This window comes from Sipha flava, unplaced genomic scaffold (assembly GCF_003268045.1).
Source record: "Sipha flava isolate LNK unplaced genomic scaffold, YSA_version1 1_pilon_pilon, whole genome shotgun sequence".
Lineage (NCBI taxonomy): Eukaryota > Metazoa > Arthropoda > Insecta > Hemiptera > Aphididae > Sipha > Sipha flava.
Genome location: NW_020272783.1, coordinates 5,073,959 through 5,092,820, shown reverse-complemented (window position 1 = coordinate 5,092,820; position 18,862 = coordinate 5,073,959). Strand labels below are relative to the sequence as shown.

Below are 18,862 nucleotides of genomic sequence, written 5' to 3'. Positions count from 1 at the left end.
ATTTACTATAATAATTAATGTTGTATTAATGTTAAACCTATACAAAAATATTGTTGGACGTCGCACAAAAACAGTAAATACTATTTATATTTATAAAACTTAGGTGAGGTTAAAATTTAATGAAGGCATTTTGCTGGAGTTTATAATTCCCTCCCCTGTGTGCGCCACTTGAACCAAGAGTGGAGTTTGGGGGTATTACGCATATCCCAAACTGATTTTAACACTCGTTCAGTTAAATTTTTCAGAAATAAATATGAATTTATTAATAAATATATTTAACAAAAAAAAAATTAATGCATTATGAACATAACTAAGAAAATGTTTAGCAACAAAAAATTATAACATGATTTGAATTTGTAGAAAATATTGTTGAATATTTATTTATTTACTTTGGTAATAGGAGATGAGCAGGGGCGTATTTAAGGGGGGCTTATAGGGCCCGTGCTTCCCCCATTCACTGTATTTTATACTTTATTTATTATTATAAGTCCTCTTGTTTTTCACGCACGGGTACACGTTGAAATACTGAAATATCAGTATATCATAATATTATATTACCATCGATTGAACGGATTAGCATTGCAACACCCTGAAATAATTATAAAACCTGAAGAAGTAAAAGTAGTTGATGCATATACTAATAACCATCCCAGACCAGTGGCGTAGCCAGGATTTTTAAATGGGGGGGGGGCTAACCACTTTTTTTGGATAAGTAAGGTAAGAGAGGATATGAGAATTCTCCCTTAACCCCCCCCCACCATCTACCACCAAGTTTCTAAACGCATTTTAGTATAGTTTTAAAAATATTTATTAATATATAATTTATAATAATAATAATAATTTTGGTTTCAGTGTTCAGTCACTTGCTCCACTCAACCAGCTGCATTCTCTTAGGCGAATTTCTGGTAAATTCAGTTATTATTTCACTTTCATGGAATTGCTCTTTTTTATTTATATTAGCCATAGCTAATCCAATCAGTCTGTTTTCCAACATGGTGCTTCTTAAAAAAAATTTTAAGCGATTAAGTGCTGAAAACGTTCTTTCCGGAGTGAAAAAGGTAACTGGTAACGTGGCGAATAATTGTAAAAGTATTTTAATGTTAGGTCGAAGATTGGTGCGATGAGAGAGTGAATCAAGAGCAGAATTCGGTTTTGGAATAGTATTTTGACTCCATTGTTGCCTCCATATGAACAGGTCAGCCCTGATTGTAGACGAGGTATCATCATGGAGATCTTGGACATATATTTTAGCAGCTTTTATAATATTTTTATCGTCATACATATTTAAATTGGCCGGAATAAGTCGTTCAAGTGGCATAACATCAATAAGCCTTTGATTAAAACGAGCATTGATTCTATTAAATAATCAAGATACATTTTACATATAAACACGGCCCATGGGGGAGGCTATAGCCCCCTTAGCCCCCCCTGGTTACGCCACTGCCCCAGACGTCTTCAGTTATTGTAATTACAAAAATTATGTTTAAAAATATGTTTAATTATAAATTTGTGAAATAAAATGTTATGTTTCTATCAAACACTTGTATTTTGATTATTTAGTTACAAATAACGACAGTTTTTTGAGATAGAAAAGTTATAACTATGTATACTTTGAAAATTTAACGGTTTCGATAATATTATTATTTTTAAAGCCGTCAGCTGGTACCGCGGCGGTTGCCTCGAATCCGCGCGCCTGTCGCGTTACGTAGAGCTGTTCACGACGCGCTCCAATCGTACGCCATCGTGCAGCAGCTGGCCGAGGCGCTTATCGCTGGCCGAATAACTACCGTTGATAACGGTGCTGCACGTTTCGATGTGCATGGTATTGCAATTATTGTTCGGAGTACAATAACGAGTTATTCACGATTCGAGAGTAATCACCGTAAGTACGCAATCACAACGATTAATATAATTACGGAGATCATTAAATATATTGCGGTGCGCGTGCGGCGAGTGGTTACCGGTTTATTTTTTTTCCTATTCGTCGCGCTCCGGCATTCGGATATCCATTTGAGCGGCAGGCACGACATGGTCGACAGATGGAGGTTGTCGTCGGCGGTGGTGGCGACGGCGGTAGTCGACCGGTTGACGACATGCACGTGACACGAGACAGTTGCACGCCGTTGCCCGGAGCTCGTATTCCGTTGTCGTCGTGTAGCATTGTGCCCCCGTCGTTCGATCGCGATAAATCGTCGTCGCGTACGAGGTTAGTATTTGGCCGTTCGCACGCAATAAGACAGAGCACAGTGCACTCAAACAGTGTTGAAACGGTCTACCACTACTAGTTTTGAACCCTTCTGACTCCTAACCATGGTTACCGAACCCAAGACTAGAGACTGGTGGCCGTCCTTGGAGGATATGTGTCTGGACCGTACCGCCGTGGTCGTGCTCAACACAAACATCGAAAACCCGCCTCAGTTGGTCCGTCGCTTGTGGAACGATGGTAAGTGACATAACTGCCATTTCTTTGCTCCCAGTCGATTCTCGAACACGCTTAACCTAGTTTTTTTTAACAGCTCTGCTCCGATTGACCGTTGACGGTGGCACTAACAAATGGTACAATTTTATCAAGCAAAACGCGTACGACAAGCTCAAATTTCCCGACCTTATTACCGGCGATTTGGATTCGGCTGATCGCTCTATTATTGATGAATTTGTGTTGCTGGGCTCGCAAATTGTTTATACGCCTAACCAGGACGAAACAGACTTTGCCAAAGCACTCAGAGAAATTCAGAAGTACTCTACAAGTAATTTTTCTAGTTTATAATCTTTTGCTTTTCTTACTAATTGTTTTTATTTACTGTTTAGAAATGAATAAATCCATCAACTCAGTAATTGTTATGGCCAACATGTGCAATAGAGTTGATCATTTCTTGTCAAATATAAATACATTGTATAAATCAAAGGACTATTATTTCGATGGAGACATCTATTTGCTGGGAAGAAATTCATTAACCTGGTTGCTTCAGTCCGGCTCTAACCGTATCCATATTCCTCAAGTCCTCAGGATAAATCCAGAAAAGAATTACATAGGTTTCTTTCCATTAGGCTCACCGTGTTATAAATGTACAACCACAGGATTGAAATGGAATATATGTGAGTTGTATTAGCTACTGAATTTGGCTAATTACAATTTTCTTGTATAGTATTAGGTTTTGTGAAGCTTTCAATATTTTTTCATTATTTTAAATTTAGAGTAAAAAAATTAATATAATTGTGTTTTAAAATTATGCACTTTTCTTTCTGTTTTCACTTATTTCGGAGTATATATGGAGTAATACACAAATGGTTTGAATATTTTATGTACTTACCTTTATGCAAATTTATTTGATCTTGTTTTAAATAATCTACCAATTTTACCATACCAATTCAATACACATTACCATCACTCTTTGCCGAGAACCATTTTTTGAGTGCAATAATTTATCATTGCCTTTGAGCTAATTCAAATAAATACAATTAATACTAGTTAAGATTTTGGTTCTCAAGATTTTTACTATTACATAATATTCTCAAAATCCGAGTATTACAAATGTCCTAGTTGCTACTACATTGTTGTTATGCATTATTACCTTGATTTGACGTAGGATATTTTCAAATTGTATTTATTAGAATAATTACAGTCTACGTTTAATTTTATTTATAAGGTAAAGAAAAATATATTTAATTATTCAAACAAGCAAGGCTATAAAAACTTCAATGTAGTTGATTAAATATTATGTCTTATTAAAAAACTGCTGTATAACTGAATTAATCTACACCGTTTTCTAACTCTTAGTAATAAAAATAAAAAAAAAAAACCAATAGTAATTATCTACAAAGTATTAGTTAATAATAATGATTGTTTGAATGTGGTTGTTTACATAGGTTTTTTAGGACAAAAAATTATATTGATAACTATTATTTGAGTAAAATGTTATTGGTGAAGATTACTTCTAAGGCCTTGTGTGACCATTCTGTTAGGATTATATTGGTTGTGAACCAATAGTGTTAGTCTATGGTAACGATATCATTATTCTTACTGACAAGCTTAATATTTTGTTTCAGTCGAAAAAACCATGGAAATGGGAGGACTTACAAGTAGCAGTAACACATATAACGGACAGCCATTTGTCACCATTGACAACAGTTCTCCTCTACTATGGACCATGACAATGGGTTATGAAGATGGTTTTTGAACAAAGTAAATTATCATTAGATCTATGTATTTTATTCCTAATTAAACCTTTCCCTTTCTTGCAGTCAGGCTGGGTATTATTTCATTACTTATATAAGGGGTTTTTTGAATTTATGAAAGCAGTAATATATTAATTATAGTTATATTTTATCAAAATATACCGAAATTATTTTATTTTTATAAAGTATCGTAGTATTATTGTTTTTATTATTTTTTTTTTTTTTAATTTTTGTTATAAAACTGTTGTTTGGAAGTTATTGATGTTATTTACTCAAATAGTCTATGTAATAAGCTTTGGTTTTAATGCAGTTAAATATATTTAGATATGTGTATAATTGTAACTGTATTCATTATTTTCTCAGATGTTTGATAAGTAAAACAGATTTAAAATTTATAATAAATTATTAAACATGTTTTTCATGTAGTGTGTAATCACACATTTTTAAATTTTACTATTATTTTTACATCTAAATACTGCGACCGTTTACACACTTAAGATTGTCATCTTTGGGTCAGTCGAAACATCTTCTGATGTCTGTACAATTTGTATAGAAAGAAGTTCTTTTTCTGTTGTAAATTAATGCATTCAAATTGTTGACAATGTTTTTTGGTATGATTTGAAAAATTTCATGTATTTACAAATTTTAAATGTGATGGGTAAATTGTAAAATTAATGAAATTAACGTGGACCAGTTTTAATTTCAATTTTTTCTTAGTGTGACATGTGATGAGTATTAAAGAGTTGAATCAACTGAACAAGAACCATAATTCCAAAATTAATTGGCCCTTTGAATAGGGATCCCAGATTTATTTTTAAAAATACGGGACATTTTAAATCATACCTATTTTTGAAATTCACATTGGTGTTAATTTGGGGAGGGTGAAGGGACTTATGTTAGCAATTAATATATTACAAAATTAAATATGTGTTATTTGTTGTACAAATTATTTATAAACATTTGGGAATTAAAATTACACTTTGCCTTGATGTAATATTTCTTTTTCCTCACAGCTACTAAATATACTATAAAATAAACACAATATTTGATACTCCAAACAAATATAAATTATAATTAAAATTAAAAACAAATAATAAGGTGACTTTCCTATTTTTTTTTTTTTTTTTATAATCAAATATTAATTATCATTTAAATATAAAATAAAAGAATATAAAATTGAAAAAAGCTTAATGATATTAAAGAGTTTAATTTTTAAAATAAGGTACATACAAAATGGATAATACAAAACACGGGACAAAAATGTTATTTATATAATTGTGTCGGTACATTTTATTCAAATATGGGACAATACGGTAAAATACGTGACGTTTGGGATCCCTACCTTTGAAGGATTTTAACAAGCAAATACGTATGCACTCCAAATGATTGCGCCGAACGGTGTAAAAAACCATCGATAGATGGCGCACTTGTGTTGGTCAAAATCTTTTGTGCCTAGTGGTCTAAATAGTAACTAAAAGTTAATTGAACATAAATCTTAAAACCAATTAAGTTACATGAGGCTACTTGTGTATTCCGTGTTTTTGTTATACATGGTTAACTTAACACGAATAATTCTTTCAAATTATGTGTTCAGATAGTTTACAAATTATTGAAATTAATTTAAAATGCATTGACTGTTTTTTAAACAGTTAAACTGCTAATATAAGTAAACAGAACAATATACATAACGTTTATGTTCACAGCAGTATCTTTTCTTCTGCCGTACTTTGCAGTTTCACTTTCGAACAGATTTATATAAAACGGTTTTTAATATCAGTAAACTATACACTCAAAATTACAAGTTGAATTAAGTTTTTAATATTTCCAATGAAAAATTGAACATAAATTGGTACACTTTCAACAATATTGATTGAATGTTAATTCAACATTTCAATGCGAGTATTTTATTTGTCTCTTTTCACTAGAATATATACCAATAAAATACTGTAAACTGAAATCCCCAAATTCATCATTAAAATTATATAGTCTACAACGGACAAAATTCATTTAAAGTTACTACTCTAATAAATAATTTTTTAAAATTGTTGATACTGAAACTACATAACATTAATATCATTAAAACACGTCTGAATGTAGACATATTTTTATGAGCAAATATTAATTAATTTAAACAATTGTATACAAGGAGTATATTGATTTAAAAGGTACATTATTCGTTTATATCCATTTATTCGTGTTGAATATAAGATATAAGAAAGTATAAAAATTATAAAAATTAATACAGTTCCAAGGAATATAAAATAACAATGCTGTTTCAAATATGAATTACATTTACAAACTTATAATTATGAGTTTAAGACACATTTCTTTTCATTTTATTAGGATCCTCATTGATAGTAATACAATTGAAATAAATCACAGAATTTAAAATGCTATTCAAATGATATAAATAAATTAGTGTATTAAAAAAAAGAATGACTTCCAGGAGTAAAAATGACATATAAATGGTATTGTAAAAAAAAAAAAATCAAAAAATATCAACAGTTAATAATAATAAAAGATTTTAAACATAATAATTATTAAAAGTAAATAAAAATATATATAGTTGCAATTATTTTTTGATATTTGTAAAACTTTTTCATTTTTATAACATTTTGCAGACTTGATTTATGGCATAAACATCAGATTCAAAACATTTTTGGCACTTGGAACCAATGAACCATGTGGGACGTGTTGATGGTAAAATCATTACTTTTTTGTCCACTTTGTGTGATTTGTATCTTCGATTTAGCAAATCTTTCATAAACTTCAAGTCAACAATAGCAATTGAAAAGTTTTTGATAAACTAAATAAAATAAAACTTATAATTAGTATATAAAATAAAGGCCTACAAGTATTAATATAAAATTATGTTTTTTTAAAATTATATTTTAATTGGCACTGTCTCCAAATTAAATACACATTGAGAAAATAATAAAATAATACAATTATGATGCTGTGAATTTGCACCTTATACAACATTATATTTGCATTTCAAATACTAAAAAAAATATAGACATAAATGAATATGAAGTAAATAATTTGAATTTTTATAAACTTACAAAAAAATCCCACTTTTAAATAATTATTCTTATTAATTATATATCCAATACAAGCTGGAAAATAATAAGCAATTGATAATAATAATTAAAAGGATTACTTTAATTTTTCTATACATAAAATAAAATAATTCTAGCGAGATATATATATATATATATATATTTATACCAATTTACTATATAACTTAGCTAGGTTGTATAGCAACATCAATTGATAAAAAAAAAAAAATTGGTTGTCATTTTTATAGTCATGAATATATTTTTCCACATAGTTGAGTTGTGAACATGCTACCAGAATCAATATAAACTTACTAATTTTTTATTGGGATCTTGTAGAGCTATCCATATCCAGGTAGCAATTGAACAATACAGTTTTTTAGCAACACCGAATTTACCACAGCACGATTTCATAATTTTAATCAGTTCTTTGAACATATTAGCATTTATAACTCTCTGAAATAATCAATTGTATATGAAAAATGTTTTTAAAAAAAAAAAAATTAATGGAGTAAAATATTTACAGTCCAAATAATCCATGATGTTTCATGGTACCTAAGCAGGTTGATGAGTACACGGATTGCTGGTTCACGTGCCTCGGTGCTAGGTTGTGATTGATTAGAATACTGTAGGAAATGAAAAATATAATCCACTATATTTCCTTCAGCAGTTTTTATACATAACTCTTTAGATAAAGATGTACACGTGTCTGAAACAAAGGAAATATAAATAATTATAAATTATATACATGAACACAATCAAAATACCTATTCTAAACCTTATTTGGGGGCATAAACTAATTATTTTATTCATAATAACCTACCCAAGTTCCAGAAGACCGTAACTAGTTCTTTATAGGAGTATTCATTTTTTTTTTGCTTGTTTAACACTTCCACAACATCATTATGTCGTTTGGCCAATGTCAGAGCATCTTTTTTTGGTATTCTTATGGTTTGTTGTCGGCATTTATACTTTTTTCGTATGTAATAACCTCTCCAAAATGTCTTAAAAATTCAAATCAAATTTAGAATTTCATTACTTGCAATGCTAAAATTTGAAAATGTGGATAAAATACTTGTATTAATATGGCAGCATGCACTTGTTTTTCTGTCTGTAATTGATCCTTAAGTTCCGGAAATTTTTTACGAGCTAAAAATCCTCTGACAGCTGCTTGTATCATAGATGCAGCATTGTGATTTACCTAAAAATTAATTAATTATCTTACAATTACTATATTGCCCTATAAAGTGTTAATGATGAATAATTATAATAGTATTAACAAACTTAACAAACAAAAAAGGGACACTAACCCACATGGTTTCAACCGCGAATTTCCGTTCAGTTACCAAGCGGTCCTTGAGTTGTGGCCATTGTTTACGAGCCAAGTAACCTCTGATATGAGTCTGCAACACAATTGCTGCATGAATGGTTCGATGTGCTCGGTAATACCTTTGAATGATGATTGCACATTGCCGTATTTGAAGATATTTAGCCCGTACAAGTCTTGCTAACACCATAGCTCTATACCGCGTCTGTACTACAATTGCAGCCCACCGAAGTTTTAGGTAATATGAACGTTCAGGTGTAGTTGGTAAGCATTGTCTTAAGAACCTCTTTACAGTGTTACTAGCTGTTGTCAGTTGATTTCTATGGTTTAAAAGTGCATGCCTTGTTTTGGGCCATTGGCATCGTACCAGGTATCCTCTGGCATAAGCCTGTAATAAGATTATCATTGACCTAGTATAGTTGTATTCTATCCATTGTAGTTTTGCAGCAACATTTGCCCGGAATCTTTGCTGAACCCTCAAGACAGCAGCACATAACTTACGATACTTAAGGGCTTGGAGGTAGGTTCGGAATCTACGTTGAATTATAACTGCAGCATTTCGGAGCTCCAAATATTGTTGACGGTCATTGTTGACCACATGTTTTCTTAGCATCCTCTTAATTGTATTAGCACATTGGATTAAATATTGCCGATGAACAACTAGTTCAGCTTTTTGTGCTGGCCAGTTTATTTTCCTATACAGATAACCTCTTGCAAAACTTTGCAACATGATTGTTACCATTCTAATTTTAATATATTTATAACTTTGATATCTCATCGCTTGATTAGCCCGATATCTCCTCTGGATCACTATTGTTGCTGCTTTTAATTTGATAAATATTTTACGATCTTCCGTCATTGGCAAACGCAGCCGTAAGCATCTTTTTATTATATTACTGCATAATTCCAACCGAGAACGGGTTTCTAACAAACTATTACGAAATGTTGGCCATGTTTGATGCCGAAATAAATACCCTCTGGCAAAGCTTTGTAACATAATAATTGCAGATTTTAATCGTAGGAATTCAATTCTCTGATTTTTTGATTTATTATTAGCACGGAATCTTCTTTGAATAACTATGACTGACATTTTAAGTTCCAAAAATTGAATACGTTCTTTTGTTATTGGCAAATTCTTCCGTAGAGCTTTTTGAATTATCATGGCACAACGGAACAAATGTGTTCGATAAATTTGTAGTTGATTCCGAAGTTCAGGCCACTGTTTTCGTGCCAAGTAACCTCTGATCGCACTTTGAAGTTGTATCGTACAGATCTTAAGTTTTGTGTATCGCTTCCATGCAGTGTCCATTGCTTGCTTTGCTCGGAACCTTTGTTGTAAGATGATAGCACTATTTTTTAACATTTGAAATTCTTCTCTCTGTTTTTTCATAGCAACATTAGCTCTGTACCGTTTTTGAATGATTAATGTTGAATGTTTTAATTTATTATAATATAATTCATCCTGAGTAGGTGGTAATTTTTTTCGTATGAAGTGTTTGACAATGTTTACTGACTTAATACGCATAGTTTTAATCATGATAAGATGGGTTTTAACATTCATCCAGTTCTTTCTAACAAGAAAACCACGATATACTCTTTGAATCAACAATAAAGATTGTTGGATTTTCAAATATTTATGACGATCTGTACGCATCTTGATTTTAGCTCTATACTTTCTTTGTATAAATATGACGGCATATCGTAAATTTGTATATTGTTTCTGTTGTATTTTCATCAAACAATTAGCTCTCCACATTCGTTGAATGAATAACACAGCAACTTTTAACTTGATGAAATTGATTTGAATTTGAGTTTTTGGTAGATTTTTTCTTAATGTTCGTATTATTATGTTTATGGCATTGGTTCGCTTTTTTTTTTCGCATAATAAATTAAATCGCATAACTGACCAATATTTTCTTATCATATAACCACGAAATATTTTTTGAATTAAAATAGTAGACCGTTTGATTTTCAAATAATTGTTTTGTGTTTTTTTCATTGCAATATTAGCTCTAAATTTTTGTTGGATAAATATTGTCATTTTCTTAAGGGCAATAAAATGCTCCATTTGCATTTTCATGGATTTATTGGCTATATAAAGTTTTTCAACAAACAACACGGTATATTTTAATTTCAAAAATTCAAGACGATCTGTAGTTATTGGTAAATTCTGCCTTAAAACTCGTTTGATTACATTAACAGCGTTAATTCGTTTATTTTTTTTTTGACAACAATTGAACTTGCATAACTGACCAATATTTCTTAACCATAAAACCACGAAATATTTTTTGAATTAATATAATAGACTCTTTGGTTTTTAAATAATTTCTTCGTTCTCTTTTCATTATGATATTAGCTTTAAATTTTTGTTGGATGAATACAACACTGTTTTTTAAAATGGTATAATGTTCCATTTCTAATTTCATTAATTTATTAGCTATATACAAATTTTCAATGTATAATACTGTTTGTTTCAATTTCAAAAATTTATGACGGTCATCAGTCAGTGGTAAGTTTTTTCTTAATGCACGTTTAATAATATTGATTGCAATAATTCTTTTTAATTTTTCTGCTGACAAATTTTTCTTAATTTGAAGCAAATTTTTTCTTATAATATAACCACGGAAAACTTTTTGAATTATTATTACTGACTGTTTGGCTTTTAAATACTTTTTTCGTTCCTTAACCATAGCCATCTTTGTTCTAAATTTTCGTTGAATATTAACAACAGTTTTTTTCAAAATTATAAAGCGTTTTCTTTCATCAGTTAAGAGCATAAGTTTGTTTTTTAGATAAAGTTTGATTGTATTGGAAGCCATGTGCAACATTTCACGATTTTTAATCAATTCAGCTTCCAAATGAGGCCATTGGTTTCTAATTAAATAGCCACGAACACATGCTTGTATTTTAGTAGCAGCAAAATGACGTTTAGCAATCTGTTTTGCTCGGATTCTTTTTAATATAACCAGTTTAAGACTGCTGTTTCTCCACCAGTTTTGAATTTTTGTGGCAGCATTATTGAATCGAGGAGTCAAATATTTGTAGATGATCTGCCAGAATAATGATAGTATTTTCTCTCTATGTCCATTTACAATGTCTCGAGTACTTATATTGCCTTCAATAGATATGTGTTGTGATATTCGGGTGAAGGCTAAATTCACATTATGGATTTTTTGTAATTTTGATATAGCTGGAAGTCTTAGTTTTTGTGATAGTGGATTACCTTTAAATAAAATTTCTACTACTCTGGTAATTCTGGTACCGTCCCTCAAATCATTTAAAGACTTGACAGCATAGTTCACTTCGTCTAAATGCAATTGTTTGTGGTTTAAATTGTATCCAATATTTCGTAGACGACGAATTATATCTCCATGGGCAGTGACCATATCCGCACAAAATCCCATCAGTAAGTCATAGCTACTCTATGAATTGAAACATATATTAATACAGTTTTTGTTAAAGAAATTTTATGTACTTTTTTTACATTACTTACTTTATACAGAGAGTTAGTTCTGAACAAGCATGGGTTATGTCTAATTAATTGTTGTTCTTTAGCACGGTCCAAAAAATATATGAGCATAAGTATTTTTCTTAAAATAAATTTTTTCATAGCTGTCTGTATAAAATTAATAAAAAAATAAAATTACAATATTTGAAGTTTTACCATAATAATAAGTAAAAATTATAATATAATTGCTAAATTTTTAAGATCAAAAAAAAGTCATAGGCCAAGAGAATTGCTAAAATGATATGAAATAGTTAGTTGTTTTAAAGTTTAGTATTAGGAAAAAAATTACTTCTCGTGAAATTAAAAGTAATACCAAAAAGAAAAAAATTAATTATTTATAATGGTTAACAAAACTATTGTCTTAATTATTGGCTAAAATATAGCCAATCACTATGAGATAAATTTTTAAATTGAACGACTATAAAAATATTAATAAAATTAATCTGATTTTGGATATAGATAGAAATGTACTGATCAATAAGAAATTTAAGATTTTGCTTATATTATGCATATAAAGATGACACCAAAACAAAAAAAATTGTCATTACCATAAATGTATTTTAAGTTTTATGGATTAATAATAAATATTACAGATTAATTATAATTAATTTATAGCTTATAGAGGTAATTATATTTAAAGTAAATGTACTGTTGTACATAAAGTAGTAGAATATCATAAACTAATGAAATGATCTTACTTCAAAAGTTTAACTAGTAACGAAGCAATAGCAAAATAAATATGCTACCTTTAATTTAAATTTTACTTATGATATAGAAAATTACAAAAATAGAACAAAATATTTCTATTAATTTAGTATTTGATTACTTTTTGGTATGGAAAAGAATATGAGATAATCATTTATTGCATAAAATTATTTGGCTTATATAATAAAAATTTAGTTTTTCAGTGGACATACAATTTTAGCATGGCAGAGTTCATAAGACAAAATTTTTTCTTACATTATATGAAGGCAGATTCACTTGAAGTACAGTGGTTTTGGTAAATTGTTGTTTAACATAATCGCTATTAAACAGATTTTTACGGACAAACCAGCCAATACCATCTAAATCATTAGAACCAGGTTTTACTTTAATAATTTGACCATATATAGCTTCCAAGCCTATTCGAAACCATAGTGGATTGTAACATTTGAATAGATCAATAACTTTTTTCTTTAAGCCTAATAATAAAATAATTATTTAACTAAATTACAGGAGTTTAAAATTGATTTAAAAATAAATAATTATTACTTAAGTCCAAATGTATCTGACGATCATCCCGAACAGTTATAAGATCCTTTTCAATTGAAATAGTCAATTTAGATAGGACTGATGTAACACTTGTAGATGTAATGAGATTTGTAGTGGCTTTGCGCAATGCACTCCACTGTTGTGGTGAATTTCTGTAAATTTGTGCTACAAACAGATCTTTCTCAGTAGCCAATTGCATTGGTTTATTTTTATGAGATGTTTTGGATGCTTCTATCCAAGCCATAGCTGCTTCCTCTAAGTCGTTTGAATGTTCTTCATCAGCCAACTTATCAGTTGGTGTAAGCAAAGTATTTAACCATCGAATCATATCAGATTCTTGGCGGTTCAACCATTCTGCTTCATAATATTGTGACCTATTAAAATATGAACATTACAAATGATTCAATAATAGTAACAATAAGATACTATAACTTAAGAGTATTAATAACTCATAATCCATAATTATAAATGAAAAATTGTTATATGAATTTATATAAAATTACTAGGTTTTTTTATTTTTAATATAAATTAAATTTAAAAAGTGCTTATCCTTTTTAGCTAAACTTAGTAATAGTTATTTAAATTTTAAATAAGGTTAGAGATATTAAGCTTATAAACTATTAATTAATACAATAACTAACCTAATGTTATATGGCTAAACTTAATTTAATACATTAATAATTTAACTTACATATTCAAAAATGGATCTTTAGCTTTTTGGTGATACCATAGCAGTGGATTAGCTAGATCTTTAAGATGTTGATCATACTTGTCAAGTTTTGTAGTTTTTAACTGGGATTCTTTAGGACTTGTACCTTAGTGAATATTTGGTATTGAATGACTTATATAATATACAACAAGATAGTATCAACAAAGGATAGGCTATAACATAAATCTATCATTTTCTAAATTGGATTTTAAGTAAGTATTCACACCCATAATTGTTGAACCGTAACAGCATAATGTATAAGATTTACTTACTGCATTGTTTCAATTTATTCTTAGACATCTTTGATGTTTTTGGATTATATTTGTAATAAGGAGAGTTTTTAATAGCAAATGATGGTCTTTTTGATTTTGAACCACTCCAAACAATCGCTATAATATAAAATAAACTAATAAAAAAATGTACATAATATTATGCCATTTTATTACATATACTAAAATTAATAACACCTGAAGTGGTCCATGTAGATTTTTGACTGGAGTCAGATGATTGATAAACATCTGAAGATGATACTAATGATTCAGAGTGGATAGTACTTGATTCAAATTGTATGTTCTCTTTAATATATTCATTCTCAGCTTTTGTAAATTTATTACATAGATTCATGGATATATCTGTTGATTTCGGGTACTCTGGTAGTACAAATGATGAATCTTCTAATTTAAATGATAATGAATTTGTTGAAGTTAAAGCAAATGGCCCATCAGTACAATCAAAACTATCAAATTTGTTTGTTGAATTGTATGGAGAGTTGTAGTTTTCATTAGATTTTAATGGTGTTAAACAGAAGTCATTAATAAATTGGGAATTATTAAAAGTACATTTCTTTAATGACTTTTCTAAGGAATCATCACTTAATGGACTAGAACTTTTATTTAAATTAAAATCATTATTGAAAATATAATCATGACGTCTCTGATTTGGACGTTTAGGCTTATGTTCAGGACTTGATAAAATGGTATCTCGACTCAATACATTCTTATTTACAACTGGAAGATTTTCTTTTTCTCCAACTAAATAAGTTTGTCTTCTACTAATTTCTGTACTAACAGATTCTGTTATTTTTTCTGTTTTATAGCCAACAGTTTTCTTTGGTAATACTTTATTTCGGCTACAGTTGAATTGTTTTTTAGTCAAATTAGAATTCTTGAGTTTTGAATATGTTGTAATAGTATCCTGAAATTTTTTTTTTTTGTTTCAACAGCATTTTTATTAATTAGATAAAATTAAATTTAACTACCTTAGACTTTTTGAAAGGAGACCCATTGCAATTTCCCAATATAACAAAATCATATTTTTTATTGCTATCCACTTGTTCTATTTTAATTAATTTACGCATATTTCCATATTTTGAGGGCTGCCAAGTTATTGATAGCTCGCATTGTGACTTAGGTTCTAAGGTGAATTCATAAACATTGAAATATACACCATCACTTGGAGAGGGTAAAACAAACTAAAACATATATAAAACTATGAAACAAATTTACAAAAAATTTTAATTTTTTTTTTAATTAAAATTATTAACAAACCTGTCCAGGTTTGTCAAGTGGATTAATAAGTGTTAAAAATCTAACAGCCGTTTCTTTTAACTTAATATTGTTAAATTCTACTTGAGTATGTTTTTGGAATGGAGCTAATACCATGCAATAATTGATAACTGAATCAGTAACACAATCTGGTTCAAATTTAATTTTTTCTGGTGGAGAAAATTCAACCTAAACATATATTTCAACATATTTAAAATAACATTGTATATAATGTTATATTTTTGTGTTATTATTATTATTATTAGTATTATTAACAGAATTGTTACATAATACTTAATTAAAAAAATTTGACTATTTAACTTAACATTTTTCTTTAAAATATTATTTATTACTTTTTATAAATCTATGACACTCATGTCTATTTAATTTTATTGAATCAGATAAATCTGAATCTAGCTAGTAACCTTATTTCAGTATAAATAATTCAAAATTAAGTACTTAAGTTATATTTTTTTAATTAGTTCTTATTGAACACAAAAATTAGCATTTTATTTTCACATCAACAGCAATAAAGAATTCATTTCATAAAAAATACATTTATTCATGGGATATAATTTCACCGACAAATAATTACAAATACTTTTGTATAAAATTAATTATGTTCCTGTAAATGACCTGAAGGATAGAATACATCAGAATTACTGTAGAAGAAATTTTGTTTTAAGAAAATTCACTATCATAAACAATTTAACTTCTACTAATATCAAAAAATTTACTACGTTAGCTGAATATTTAAACACTTATTCACTGAGGACAAATTTACATATAAAACCATTAAATATTTTAAAATAAATTGTACTGTATTCATTATCTATAATGTGGGAAATCCCATTTGATGATAAGTTTATGAATCGTTTTAAAAGGCTATGTAATAAGTAATTTTAAATTATTTAAATCAGATTACATTATAAAAGTATTAAAATAAATAGGCATACATTTCATCTACATAACTTGATTAATAGCTGTTTACATTGAAAAAAAATTGATAAAACATTGAAGTATATATTTGTATTGAATATAAACAGAGTATAAGGTTTCATAATTTTCAAGATTAAATCAAATAGTACAAGAATTTAATACTATAATACATTTAGTTGATGAAAACTATAGGCATCGAAATAGGATATGAATAACAAAGGAGTGATTATTAAATTGAATCGATGAGATTTTTAAAACAGGGAAAAATATATTATTATCATTAAAACAACTGTGGGGAACCGTCGAAAAACAGTCAACCACAAAAAGCAGAGACTTTCAGAGACCGAGGGTTAGCAATCACTAGTCAGGTGCTTGAGGCAGAACAGAGAAACGAGTCTCTGGACACTTACGACGAATTTGGCCATCGCGGACACTCCAAATGTTGGTGGGTGACGGTATCAACACAAGAACGGCACCGGCTTGAAAAGCTTTGGAACGGTTGCACACCGTGTTCATAGCATAACGCACTAGCAGTAATAGTAATACATTTTAATAATTACAAACGAAGTGGAGGCCGCGTGTAGGACGTGTTTGTACGAATAGACAAGACTAATAAAAATTCTACAACAATAATAATAATAATAATAATAATGAAAATAATAACAATCGACCGACTCCCCGGGCACCGACGTCGAAAACGATGCGCGCGCGTTAGACCAATAATTATACGAGGTTGGCGATACGTATTACGTATTACAATAAATTATAACGCAAGCACAACTGTGTTTTCCGAGTGCTGGACGGAAATCCGTTAAATTGATATTAAAAATAAACCGACCACCTCCCCGGTCGACCACCGTTATCGCCGAAATCCTATTATGTCGTCGGTCAACTGGCGATATCGCGCAATGTTGCCACGGCCGTAGATATGAAATGTACATCCGTGGCCCGTGGTACCGGTGCACGACGTAAGCTGCGGTCACGGAATTACGGTATCGGTGGTATCGCGAGCGTCGACCGTGGTCGGAAGCACGTGCGTTCGGGGCAGTTCAACTGCCGCAGTTGTCCGAAAAATTATAAGGACTCAAGTTAATTTAACATTTAATTAACTTTAAATTTAATTAATTTTAAATTTAACATATAAAGTTAAATTAGGTTAGGTCACGTTTTCTCGCCGCGGCGCGTGGGTACGACTGGCAGGACAACTGAACCTTGATAAGAAAATGTATATCTAACTGTGTATCGAAAATGACAAAGCAAACCGCCCTGTGCCGTACCTTGTGATTTTGCCGCGTGCGTCCAACAACAACCTGTCAGGACACCGTTTTGTCGAATCCTCGCTGCCGCGAACTCAAGTCTATCGTCCACCCGTGGTGCCTTGCGTTTTACTACCCTGCAGTAGTGACGGGTGCTTGGCTCTTCCAGCGCGTGACAGCTTACCGTTCATTGTCCGCGTGCCAGGTGGTTCGACACTGTTAGATTTGTACTTGGCCACGACGTACACAACCCGAATCCGGAAAACATGAGCGAACAAACAGTAGCAATAGCTAACGGTGAACCCGACATCGGGTTTAACATGTTATCGTTGAGGTTCAAGGGTTTATGCCAACGAAAATGCCAAAAATGGTAAGTGTGTTTTTAATTTTTTTGAACGCGTTTCACCGTTTATATTGTCGTTTTCAGCTGTAAGGAATCGGCAGAGTGGAAGATTTCGTGTTTATGTCATCACAAAATTTGTATTGAGTGTTTGAATGCCAACAAGAACAATGTGTGTCAAGTATGTGATACCCCATTTGATCCTCAACTGCATCTCTCAAATAAGAAAAAAATGGAAACGGCATTATTTCAACTAGAAAAATTGATATATTTCCTAAAGGCTTTAGAGTAAATTTTTTTCATATCATATTTTTTAATTTTTGTTTCACTAAAATTTATAACATTTTAATTCAACAGAAAAGGAACGCTAAATCCAATACAGATAATTCAATTAATAAATCAAATATCTAATGAAGAGTAATTATCTATTTTATTATTTTGTATTATATTTTACTTGCAAGGTACCTTTATGGGTAAATTATGATGTATTAGTCTCCTAGAATAATCTAGTTGTATCTCTTAGAAGAATACATTATTAACATAATTTTTATTTATATTGTTTAATATATTGTACTTATTTATTTAGTTATTTTAATTAGTCATAAAAGTGTTTCTCATTAAATGTTGGTAATATGCATTTGTAGATAAGCTATATTTTGAACCGTAAGCCTAACAAAAAGCTAAACTTTTAATTTATTTCAGTTCTCAAAATAATTTTACAATGGATTTAAATAATACTCATATTGATGATAACGT

General features: G+C 29.8%; 3 protein-coding genes across 4 annotated transcripts in view; 2 read left to right on the top strand and 1 right to left on the bottom strand.

The window, feature by feature from the left end:
• Positions 1-1,769: 1,769 nt before the first annotated feature.
• LOC112682033 (thiamin pyrophosphokinase 1) lies at positions 1,770-6,887 on the top strand. Of its 2 annotated transcripts, XM_025552487.1 has the most exons (5): positions 1,770-2,443; positions 2,517-2,747; positions 2,809-3,096; positions 4,048-4,183; positions 6,798-6,887. In XM_025552487.1, exons 1-4 carry the CDS (start codon positions 2,311-2,313, stop codon positions 4,176-4,178), a joined length of 783 nt encoding a protein of 260 aa, XP_025408272.1. In that variant the 5' UTR covers positions 1,770-2,310; the 3' UTR covers positions 4,179-4,183; positions 6,798-6,887. The 2 variants fall into 2 exon arrangements, with proteins under 2 accessions (XP_025408272.1, XP_025408271.1); XM_025552486.1 differs by lacking the exon at positions 6,798-6,887 and having other exon boundaries at positions 1,771-2,443; positions 4,048-4,328.
• Positions 6,782-17,391, bottom strand: LOC112682030 (abnormal spindle-like microcephaly-associated protein homolog). Its single transcript, XM_025552484.1, is given in 16 exon segments — positions 6,782-6,982; positions 7,548-7,688; positions 7,757-7,941; positions 8,056-8,236; positions 8,308-8,433; positions 8,543-10,783; positions 10,785-11,981; positions 12,053-12,175; positions 13,028-13,248; positions 13,319-13,692; positions 14,010-14,133; positions 14,300-14,416; positions 14,495-15,221; positions 15,286-15,498; positions 15,575-15,760; positions 16,921-17,391. Coding segments are annotated over 16 exon segments (6,372 nt in total). The 5' UTR covers positions 16,936-17,391.
• Positions 17,392-17,521: 130 nt separating this feature from the next.
• The window catches only part of LOC112682031, a gene marked incomplete in the record, with an annotated part of 10,771 nt that continues 9,430 nt past the window's right edge, over positions 17,522-18,862 (top strand). Inside the window, 4 exon segments of the mRNA XM_025552485.1 lie at positions 17,522-18,136; positions 18,194-18,394; positions 18,464-18,523; positions 18,809-18,862. Coding sequence (XP_025408270.1) covers positions 18,033-18,136; positions 18,194-18,394; positions 18,464-18,523; positions 18,809-18,862 — 419 coding nt within the window.

Coding starts and splice junctions, on each gene's coding strand:
- LOC112682033 (XM_025552487.1), top strand. CDS start 2,311: ATGGTTACCGAACCCAAGACTAGAGACTGGTGGCCGTCCTTGGAGGAT. Junction 2,444..2,516: donor CCGTCGCTTGTGGAACGATG/GTAAGTGACATA, acceptor TTTTTTTAACAG/CTCTGCTCCGATTGACCGTT. Junction 2,748..2,808: donor AATTCAGAAGTACTCTACAA/GTAATTTTTCTA, acceptor TTTACTGTTTAG/AAATGAATAAATCCATCAAC.